Source organism: Cavia porcellus, unplaced genomic scaffold, assembly GCF_034190915.1.
Source record: "Cavia porcellus strain 051 isolate PalLab524CR breed Dunkin Hartley unplaced genomic scaffold, mCavPor4.1 scaffold_1, whole genome shotgun sequence".
NCBI lineage: Eukaryota > Metazoa > Chordata > Mammalia > Rodentia > Caviidae > Cavia > Cavia porcellus.
The window spans coordinates 105,828,450-105,840,860 of NW_026947484.1; the positions used below are offsets into that span (position 1 = coordinate 105,828,450).

At 35.9% G+C, this 12,411-nt stretch overlaps 1 protein-coding gene across 1 annotated transcript in view; it reads left to right on the plus strand.

The window, feature by feature from the left end:
- Nucleotides 1–10,650: 10,650 nt before the first annotated feature.
- Nucleotides 10,651–12,411, plus strand: part of LOC100716412 (V-type proton ATPase subunit D-like) — a 142,233-nt gene continuing 140,472 nt past the window's right edge. Inside the window, exon 1 of the mRNA XM_063248715.1 lies at nt 10,651–10,771. Coding sequence (XP_063104785.1) covers nt 10,651–10,771 — 121 coding nt within the window. The remainder of the gene's footprint in view (nt 10,772–12,411) is intronic.

The window sequence follows — 12,411 nt, forward strand, 5'->3', positions numbered from 1 at the left end:
CTTATTTATCTCTGAATGCCCCATAATACTTTCATTCTATTGAATGGTTTTGTAGTATTTTATTATGTTTGATACTATTGTATATGAACGTATGCTCAACTATTTCAAAGAAAGAGACATTATGGTAGCTACTGTTAATTATGTGTTGTCTTGTGGTGAAATACTGTGTTGTTTACATTGTTCTGTTCTGATCTACTTTGTTATGTCCTCTTTTTTATTCTTTGAAATAAAAATTTTAAAAAAGAAAAGTGTTTTTGAAATAATTTACTTTATAGCCAAATTTAGTTTATAGGCAGGATTTAAGTGTTTAATCTCTGCATTACTTAGCCTTTAGTCATATGTAGTTCAAATTCCAACCATGTCCTTCTCAAATATAAAAACCAAGAGTCAATCTATCCTAATAAAATATATGAATAATTGATTAATACTGTTAACTTTTAAACTACTTACCTTCAAATATATGGTATTTCTGATGTTAATACAAACAGTAGTTGTTGACCATGGAGTTTCTGAGAACATCAGCAAACCTTCCCCTAAATTGCCCATAGTAATAAAAGTATTCCTGCTGCATGAGTTGCACGTCTTATTTTCATTGGCCATGGTATACCTGATAACACAAGCTTGCAACAGTGCTTTCTCTTTATTCAAAATAATTGTAGATTTAATCTTGTAAGCTAGTTTCAACATTCTATATTTATGCATCAAATACTTTTGAGTTTAGATTGCTTTAAGTGCAGAGGAGTCAAAAGGAAAACTAGCAGCCCGATTTCTGTTGATACTGTAGAGGTTTGAGGTGATACACATACACTACCAAATGGGGAAGAAGCTTATCTCCACCAAGGTCACTTGTTGGCAACCAAGAAGAGCCTTCATTCAACAGATAACTTTAATCAACACTGAACAACAATGGATACCTGGTAAGCAACTGCTGTACTCCAAAGCCTTTTCTATGCACCTCTAATATGAACTGCAGTAACTGACAGTATAGTTGGAATGAGAATAAAGTTCTTTGTTGATGTTGTGTAATGCACAGTCTATATCAGGATTGCTTGATTAGCTACAATTTTCATCTCCTATCAATACTACAATCCTCACATTCACCACAAAATTATAAACCAGCTGACTCAGACTAAGGAGAGGAAAAGAAATATTCATCTCACTGCTTCATGATGCACTGAAGTCATTTCATAATTTACTTGGCAGTTATCTGAGAGCCAGGAAGCCCTAGTCTTCTCCAGAAATTACTTCTTTCATCAATGGCATCTATGTCTCATGCCCACTTGGTTAGTGATGTAGTATGAAAGGTACATATGATTATATTCAAATTCTTTTGGTCTGTCTTCAGGAAGTGGCTGAAAATGGTATTACTATATGAAGTGTAATAGAAAGTGTAGTTCCTCAGCCAAAGTAGTCCATGGATTTTTTGAGGGAGATACAGCATTTTAACCAAACCCAATTCTCTCCCATTCCCTACTCTGCACCTTCGAACTGCAGTGAAGAAGCAATTCCTGTGCAAACAGACTGTTTCCCTTAAGACAAAGGAAGGGTTGTATATAAACATGTGATTAGACAAGCTCACTCCCTGTTGGTACCATGGATATATTTGAGTGCAGATTTCTGTCCTGTTATTAATCATTTTGGTGAGAGGACAAGCCTATTTTCTAAGGTTTATTGATCAAAAGAGCTCTCCTTTCAGCTTTCTCCTTTAATCTCCTAAAAGAATAACAACTGTAAATTCACTCACTCTAGCACATTAAGGATTTTTATACCTCAGCATTTTTAAAGTCTGCTGCCTAAAAACATCTAAACCATTTTTTCCTCTCCTTTCTTTATTAGTGTAGCCCTGGAGTCCACATCACAACAAGTTATGAAAAACTGGTTTGGAGCTATCTAGTTTTCACTTCCCACCTGTGGATCTCAATGAAAATAACCCATGTCTATCCCAGCATGATTTGATATTAAGTGTGGTTGGTCATTGCAAAGATCAGGAAGAAGTAAAATCAGAAGACAGATTCAGAAAATCGTATGAACTTACAGTTTACCAAAGTTTGGTCAACTGATCAAAGCAGTTGGAAAAGCAATAAGATAGACTACCATTATGAGGCAATTATATATATATATATATATATATATATATATATATATATATATATCACAAATTTTTAATTTAAATAACCACTTATTAGACACAGGGAGATGTCAGACATTGAGCTCCATGTAAATGTATGTTTACTACATGCATAGTTTGCTTTGCAATAAAAACTAATTTTAATTTCAGAAACATGATAAAAGATATGTAAACAATATTGTATTCACATTTTACTGATGGAGGCAATAGCTGTAGATGAACTGATCCCAAATTGTTTCATGCTTTTTTCTTTTAATTAATTGGTCTAATATATGCACCAGTAATATGATCATCATCAGTTTTACTAAATTCTAAATTAGCAAAAGGAAAGGAACAAAACCTTACAGGCTAGTGCACTAACTGTTATACATCCATGTATTAGAGATGATCATTTCTCTCTCCACTTCAATAAAATTTAATGGTTCAATGTGATTTTAAATTTTGGGTTGTTGTCAATCAGTTTTTGCATTTTCATTTCTTATACTATATCTTATGGATATTTTTAACTTCACGTTAGCATTATTTCACCATATATGTACAACACACAGTTTGTGTTATATAAACATAGATTATGAAATGAGGGATTGTGGGAAGGCAAATCAATTATAAAACTAGTTCCAGAGAGTAAAAGTAAGGACCAAGAAACTAAAAAGATGAAGACAAGGTAGGAGAAGACAAGATAGGAAAAGACAATGCAAAAATGTCCAGTTGAGTTCAATCTGTCTTTGAACAACTAGGTTCTGCTTAGCAGCCTGCAGAATATGTGAAAGAGACATCCAACATATTTTGTCGTCTGATGCTTGACTGGCTCATTAGACAGTAGTCATCTGAATTCCAGGTCTGCACATATATGGGTCTATGAGTTCTTTGTCAGAGTCCCAGAAATCACTGGACAGGAATCAGGGAACTCCATAAATATTCAAACCAAGGATCTTAGTGCTAAGAGATCAAAGTTTACAGAGATGCCTTAGGTATGGCTGGGCTCAGTGGCCAGGCCAACAGACAATTCATCTCTGCCAAAAAGACTGGCAACACAGAAACATAGCTATGGATATTTGACAAATGTTCTTTCCGTGACTTATTTCAAATATTCATGTAGCTTATTGTAAAGACATCTATGCTTTATCTTTTACACATTCATTATACTCCTCTCTTCTCTGGGATGTGTAATTATATTTTCTTGCCACAATGAAGGAGGGAATTCACAGGTCTTCCCATCATTTCACTTGCGTGCTTAATTCTGTGTCGCCATTGCATTGATAAATTCAACAGCATGAAAGTAGAATCTAAAGCACTGGTCTAAACTTTCTTTCCAAAATATGAATTTTTTCTTGTTTTAATCAGGCTTTAATAAACATGTTCCCTCTAGATATACAGACAACATGAAAAAGGAATTAACAGAATGTAATAAAACCAGATAATAATAATCTCTGTTATTCAGTTCAATATAAATGAAACATGAAATTTTAGCCAGATTTGACCAGCGATTGCTAACCCTTTGCCTCCTCCATTATTATATGAACTTGACTTATCAATTACCCTGAGGATTTATGCATGTGGATGTCAACCACTGAAAAGAAATTTTAAAGATAATTCATATATAAGAAACATATAAAATGTGCTTTATTGCATTCAATTAATATACAGTATGTGTATAAATGCTGTTTTGTAAATTGCTAAATGCCAGTAAAATACCTGGCCTATGCAAATAGTTACTATATTCTGTTCCTGATATTTGCAGACTCTGATTCATTCAGGGAACATTAACATTCAGACTATAAAAAGTGAGCAAAGCTCTGTCACTCCTCTGATTAAAGGAATTGATTTGACTTTAGGAAGAGTGACTTTAATTAGCTGTGCAAATGCCATTAATTCCAATTAATCTTCTCATGCTGTCAAGACAAAATTCCTAGGAGAAGATAAATTGCAGCAAATCAATATAGCCCTTGTTTTTACCAGGAACAGGTGCTTGAGGAAAGAGGAATGTCATTAATGGGTGTCTACATCAAGAAGTATTTAAACAAGACAGTAATTCAATGTGAAAAGCTTCTAGATGATTTTGATATCCTATTTATTTATCCCTCAATTGGTTTCAGTTGGATAGAAGGTGTTTGCCATAGAGATTATGAAAAATTTTATTATAATTCTATGGAGAACTACAACTTACACTCATCTTCATTATTATAGAAAACATAAAGAAATATGTTGAAATGCATAATAATCTGTTATTCAGTTCAAATGAAAAGAATATCCTTCCAGCTAATTTAGTAACAATGATTTGTAGTTCCTAAACAATGCTAAAACACTGCAGAAAAATTCCTTAGTGTATAACAAGCTAAAGTAAAATATTTCCATATACTAAAATGATAGCCCATGTCAATAATGACCATATATATATTCTGAACTCTGATCTCAATTCTGACTAATGTCTTTCTTAGTCACAGTTATCACAATTTCTCATAATTATCTTCAATGAATGTGTTTTTTTCTCTATCCAAAAGATATTCTGAATTCAGCCATACCCTCAGCCCCTAAAGTTTGCATTATCCCATCTTTGCCTCATCTTTCCTGAAAGCGCAGCTCTCTAGTGAGACTGTTGTAGTTAAGGTGGAAAAGCTAAAAAATTTACTACAGGACATGTTCATTACAGGATTATTTTGTAGAATAGTGCTTGAGATCTGTGTATATACTACAGACACAAAGAATCCAACTGAGGTCTGGATTCCACATGTCCTGTATGAATCCAGCTGAAATCCTAGAGCCCATGGCAATGTTTTCTATGGGTTCAAATGGAAGCCTGGAACCCATGACAATGTCTCCTGCAAGTCTGTATCAAGGATTTTCATTGTGGAAGCACAAAGAAGCTAGAAACTGCACCAGCAGGATGTAGTATCTGTGACAGAAGGTCGAGGGATGTGCACTGGAGCCAGGAAATGGTGCTCAAGGTAGGGCATAGGGCTACCTCAAAGAGAACCTCAACCATCCTCAGTGTCAGTGAGGACCCATGCTTCTCTGATAATGAAAACAGCCTTTTCATACAAGGGAAATCCAGTGTGACAAGCTTCTCCAGAAAGATCAATAGCACACCATCTTGGTTCAGTTCATGTAGACGTCACAAGTCACCCATATAGAGCCATATAAAGAGTCCCTTTACTTAGCAGGTCTCTTGGTGAGTTTATTTCTACTTACTCTTTGGCTCTTATGTGATGTCAGCCTGCTCTGATGGCCCAAAGGAGACTTTTGTTGGTGTCTTAGTTACTTTTTTACTTGTCACTGAGAGAAAATACATGATGACTAAAGTTGGGAAAGGAAAAGTTTATTTCTTACAGTTTTTGGAGGTTTCACTCCATACTCAGTTGGCTCCAAGACAGGCTGGCATGGCAGGGCCACAGTTCACAGCAGCTGTGAACATCAAGGCAGAAAACAGCAAGATAGAGACACACCTTCTTCCTGCCATTACATTACATGCCGGCTTCATCCCTAGGCCAGTGTAGCAGTCAGAACCCCCAATCCAAGCCCTAGAAATGAACCAGTCTCAAATGCACAATGCAAATGCATGATGCCTGGGGGCCACCAACATAAAGAATGGCAGTTGGTAAAGTCCTAAGGTTAAAGAACTCCTGTGTGCAAGACATCATCAACAATGTCAGGCATAATGGAGCAGGGCAGAGAACCAGAGGATGACAACAAGAGAACAACAGAAAGAGCCAGAGTTACCTGCATCATTACTGTGTAATTCTTACACATGTTGTTACCTCATATTTACATTTTACATAGTACCATACGCAGTGCATGCATGCTTACCTCCTCTAAGTCATAATTACATAATTATATCCCACTATGTGCCTGCACTAGACAAGTGGAGTCATATCTGCAGTGTTCTTAAATGGTCCTGAGATTTGAGGCAGTCTGGATGGCTCCCCTCACATGATGAAGAATGTTTTCCTGTAAGTTTGTTTCCTCTGTAGTTCTAAGTTGTGTGAGTGTCAAAAATGCTTGTTGCTGTATGTTTTGAGCCTAGACAAGTGCCTAGACCATAGCAGGTCATGCATAGATAAATAATTACTTAACAAATTTTTAATTTTTTTTTTTATTTTAAAAAGATTCAGATAAAAGACATAACAAAACAGGTCAGAACAGAGCAATTTAAGCAACATAGTGTTTCAACACAAGACAACCTGACATAACAGTAGCTACCATAGTGTCGCTTTCCATGAAATATTTGAGTATACCTTCATACACTATAGTATCAAACATAATAAAACAGTATAAAAATCATTCAAGAGAATAAAGGATTACAGGGAGTTCAAAACCAACAGAAAACAAACAATGGTTATCAAATTATCTCTTTTTCCAAAAACAAATTTTGTTTATGCTATCACAATAATAAAATCCAATAAAATACAACATGATAAAACCAATGAAACCAGAAGAACAAAACATTGGGATGACTTCAAAACAAGATGATATTAAATCAGCACTAGCTATTACAACGTTTGGTTTTCTTCAAAATAGCCTTTCATACCATCACAGAAATAAAATCAAACAACCTAGAATAAAAATATTCTAACTAATGAGTGAAAATATTATAAGGCTTCAAAGCTATATAATGGGGAATTATGATTACCACACACTTTTATGTATTCTTACCATTTCTTACAATATGGAGACTATTTGGTATTTATACATGTGAGTTTGATTTATTTTTTTATGAGTATGGCCTCAAGCTGCATCTATTTGTTTATAAATATCTCAATGCTATCATTCTTTATAGCTGAGTAGTACTCCATTGTATAAAAATACCACAACTGCTTTATCCATTCCTCATTTAATGGACATTTAGGTTGTTTCCAAGATCTGGCTATTACAAATGGTGCTGCTATAAACATGTGTTCACATATATCACTATGGTATGATATTTTCCATTCTTCTGGGAATATGCCTAGAAGTGGAATAGCAGAAACAAATGGGACTTCCAATCCCAGTTTTTTGAGAAATCTCCAGACTGATCTCCACAATGCACCAGTCACACTTCCATGAACAGTGCAGGAGAGTTCCTTTATCCCCACAGCCTCTCCAGCGTTTGTGGTTGGTAGTTGTCTTGATCCTGGACATTCTTTCAGGAGTGAGATGGAATGTCAGTGTGGTTTTAATTTGCATTTTACTAATGAGTACTGCTGATGAACATTTTTTCATGAATTTATTTTCCATTTGTATTTCTTCATCTGAGAACAGTGTATTCATCTCAGATGTCCATTTTTGGATTGGATCTGTGAATTCTGGGGGTCTGATATGTTTAATTATTTATATGTTCTACACAGAAGTCCCTTGTCTGTGGGACAGTTCACTAAGATTCTTTCCCAGTTTGTCAATTTTCTTTTCACTATGCTGGAGATTTCTTTTGACATGCAGAAATTTTTTTAATAAGATACGATCCCAGATGTTGATTCAGGGAAGTATTTCCTGTGCAGTTTGATTCCTGTTCATGAATTCTCTACCTATCCCTATGTCTTCAAAGTTTTTAGCCCATGCCTTCCAATAGATTTAGTATTTCTGTTTTAATATGCATATCTTTGATCCACTGAGATTTTAATTTAGTACATAGTGACAGGCATGGGTCTAGTTTTAATTTTCAGCATATGGAGAGCACGTTTTTCCAACACCATTTATTAAAGAGACTGTCATTCTTCTAGTGAACCTGTTTGTCTCCTTGATCAAAGATAAGGTGATCGAGTGTATTTGTAGTTGTGGTTCTATCTTCTAATCTATTCTACTGATCTTTGGCTCTGTTTTTATTCCAGTACCATGTTGATTTTATTACAGTTACTTTGTAGTATAACTTCAAGTCAGGGCTTGTGATGCCTCCTAACTTTTCTTTGCTGCTTAAAATTGCCTTTGCTATTCTAGGTCTCTTTTGGTTCCAGATGAATTTTAGAAGTGATTTCTCTAGATCTATGAGGTATGTTGATGGTATTTTATTGGGATTGCATTGAATCTGTATAACAGATTTGGAGAATGGACATTTTCACATTTATTTTCCCTATCTTTGAGCATTTTGCATTGAATCTGTATAACAGATTTGGAGAATGGACATTTTCACATTTATTTTCCCTATCTTTGAGCATTTTCTGAGATCTTCTTCAATTTTCTTTTTTCACATATCATAATTTTCCCTATTTAGATCTTTCACTTCTTTTGTGAGATTAATTCATAAGTATTTCATTTTTTGGGGTGCTAGTGTGAAGAGCGCAGCTTCACTTATTTCTCTGTGATTTTGTTGTTATTGTATAGGAATGTTACAGATTTGTGAGTATTGATTTTGTATCCAGCTACATTACTGCATTCATTTATTATATCTAGGAGACTTTCAATGGAGTTTTGGAGGTCTTCTGTGTAGAGCATAATGTCATTTGCACGTAATGATAGCTTAACTTCTTCTTTTCCTATCTTTATGATTTTTATTTCTCTCTATTGTCTAATTGCTCTGGCTAGTATTTCCAGTTCTATATTGAATAGGAGCAGTGATAAAGGACATCCTTGTCTTGTGCCTGATTTTAAGGTAAAGGCTGTCAGTTTTTGGCCATTTAGTATGGTAATGGCGGTTGGATTGTCATAGATGGCCTTTATCATATTTCACTAAAGACCATCTATTCCAATTTTCTGTAAGGTTCTTATCATGAATGAATATTGGACCTTATCAAGAGCTTTTTATGCATCTATAGAAATGATCATGTGATTCTCACTTTTGCTTTTATTGATATGGTGGGTTACGTTTATTGATTTCAATATGTTTAACCATCCTTGCATGCCTGGGATGAATCTCACTTGGTCATGGTGTATAATCTTCTTGATGATTTGCTGCATCCTATTTGTCAATATTTTGAGGATTTTTGCATCTATGTTCATTAGGGAGATTGGCCAATAGTTCTCTTTTTTAGTCGGGTCTTTCTCAGGTTTTAGTATGAGAATAATATTTGATTCAAGGAATGACATAGGAAGAATTTCTTTCTTTTTGATTTCATTGAAAATTTTGAAGAATGTGTACATTAATTCTGCTTTGTATTTCTTGTAGAATTCTTCAGGGAATCCATCTTGGGCTGGGCTGTTCTTTGTAGATAAGGAGTCTTCACATTTTCAATTACATTAAAAGAAATTGGGTTATTTGGCAGTTTTACATCTTCTTGATCTAGATTTTGTACTTCATATATTTCTATGAATCTGTCCATTTCTTCTGTGTTATCAAACCTATCGAGTAGAGGTTTTTTGAAATAAGTGTTAAAGATCTTCTGTATTTCTACATGGTCTGTAGTGATATCAACTTTTTCATTCCTTATTTCATGAATTTCAGATTTTTCATCTCTTTTGTTTAATAAGCTTGACTATGGGTTTATCAATTTTATTTATTCTTTCAAAGAAGCAACTCTTTGATTCATTCATTCTTTGCATTGTTTTCTTAATCTCTATTAAATTAATTTCTGCTTTGATTTTTATAATTTTCTCCCTTCTTTTGGCTTTCTGCTTGGCTTGCTCTTCTTTTTGTCGATGTATGAGGAGTAACATCAGGTTATTTATTTGTATGCATTCTGTTTTCCAGATGTGGGAACTCAGTGCAATAAATTTTCCTCTGAGGACTGCTTTCATTGCATCCTACAGACTCCGATGAGTTGTATTTGTATTTTTGTTTGCTTATAGGTATTGTTTTATTTTTGCTTTAATTTCCCCTGTGACCCACTGATTGCTCAAGACTATGTTACTCAATATCCATGTGTTTGCAGGCATTTTGCAGTTTCTTTTATCATTAATTTCTAGTTTTGTAGCCCTATAATCCAACAAGATGCATGGGATAATTTTCCTATATTTCCCTGCTTCAGTTGTTCCAAGGCTTCCTCTGGAAATTGTCTTCTATGCCCTCAGTTCCTTGGACTGTAGCTGCCCCTTTCCCTGGATTGAGAGAGGGTCACTGGGCATGAAACTGGGAAGTTGGTGCAGTCAGGCCCAAGACCTGTGGAGTTGGCCAACTATGGCATGAAGCTGGTAAGTTTCTTGACTGCCGGGAGCAACGATCCCAAACTCTTGGGGATCAGGATGGTGCAGTCAGGCCCAAGACCTGTGGAGTTGGCCAACTATGGCATGAAGCTGGTAAGTTTCTTGACTGCCGGGAGCAACGATCCCAAACTCTTGGGGATCAGGATGGTGCATGGACATCCACTTCTGGCTGACCTGTTCCCAGGATTGAAGGCGCAGGCAAGCACAAGACCTGTGGAGCCAGGCAAGTGTAGCAGGAAGCTGGGAAGTTCCCTGACCAGTGGGAGCAATGATCTTACACTCCAGGGGCTCAGGATGGTTCAGGGAAACTCACCTCTGGCCACTCAGTTTCCAGGATTGAGGGCACAGGCTGGTCCAAGACCTGTGGAGCCTGCTGAGCATGGTAGGAAGCTGGGAAGTTCACACAGGCAGGCCGAAGATCTACAGAGCCAGTCAAGTGTGGCAAGAAGCCAGGAAGATCCTTGACTCATGTGAGCATGAGTGATAATACCAAATTCCCAGGGCGCAGGAAGGTCCACAGACTCCCACCTCCAGCCACCCTGTTGCCAGGATTGAGGGCACAGGCAGGGCCAAGACCTGCTGAGCCAGCCGAGTGCAGTAGGAAGCTTTGAGGTGACCAACAAATTATTAATTCCTCAAATCTAAAGTTTTTCAAAATAATATATAACATGGATGTGGGTCAGCAGTTTCTGATGCCACTTTTGAAATCTATGACCTTCTGAAAGACCTCAGAAGGCCCAAGAGATCTGTTGTTCAATCATGACTATTACAAGGAGAAAATGGAAAGGTGAAGTCTAGGTGAAAGCAGGAGCAAACTGAGATGTCTTTGCCCAGTGCAATCACATCATAAGCACATAAGGTTTTTTAAAAGGAGTTCGGGTAGGATCCGCATGATGGAACTCAGCTGCACAGACACCAGACCCCCTAGAATAAACAGATGCTTACCGTAAATCACACTGCTAGAATAAACATGGGTGATTGCACTTTTCTGGCATCGAGAAACACTCCTAACGTTATTGAATTTTAAGTATTCAGATATTACTTCCCCAAAGCCAATATCAAAGCAAACATTTCCTGGGAATGTTCAGTGATTCAGGTGCAACCCAGGGACAAAGAGGTAACCATTGCCTCCATAAAATTGTTTGCCATATTTTTATGGAATTGGCTTGGAATTTTCCTTCATTACCTGAAATACTGCTATTATGGTCTCCCTGCTATCCTCATTTATTGCAGTTTAGTTGTGAACCCTAGAGAAAGTTTTCAGGGAACTGATCCTTGTGTTTCATCTCTAAGAAAAGAAGACTTCTCCCTTCTTTTCTACACCCTTTCCTACTACCACACACCTGTATTACTTATTTTTATCTCTATCAAACCCTGGCATTTCATAATTTACTTGTTACTTTTGATTGCAACTGACCTTTTCCTCTATTAGCATGTACTCCCACAATCATAGGGGCTTTTTTCCATCATCATGCTTATTTAGTAGAAGTCACCTCTCTCACTCTTGGATCCTGCTTGCAATTACATACATTTTCTAAAGCACTGTAAGTTGTAAAACTAACAAAGGAAACAAAATAATGATATTTATAAAAGCCTTCTTGAGCAACTGCCTTCCTCCAGCAATTGTTCTGTTTCACTTCTTACTTTTGCATCGTTTCACTGCTTGTGGTAAATTTACTGATTGTTTTTCTCATCTCTCACTATCCTTCAACTTCTACCATTCTGGTCTTCAGTCTGCCTTTTCATGAAAATAGTGGCAACAAATTCTCCAGATTCCTCTAATGACCCAAAGTAAGGGTAAGTTTTCCTATCTTGTCATCTACAATTTTTCTTTAATATTTGACTTTATTTACTATTGACTGTTGACTTTCAAGAGACTGTGTATTGCCCTAATTTCTCTGAACCCACTTCATTCCAATTCTCCCCTTTTTATACTAGCACTACAACTCATAAGTACTTCCAATCTTGAAGCCATTTCTTCTCAGGCATGATTATTGGGGATTTGTAAAGAAAAAAACCTGGAAAACCAGCTAATAAATCATTGTACTTGAATGCTTAATATTGTTTGAATCCTGAAATAAGAATTTATAATTTATAACCAAACTATCCTAAATTATATAATTTATGTAATTACCAAAGTAAATCTTTTCCTTTAATTTTAATCATTTTCTAGATAGTCCTCAATCATACTAGACAGTTGAGACAGCCTTCTTAGAGAACATGTGAGTATGTTTTAT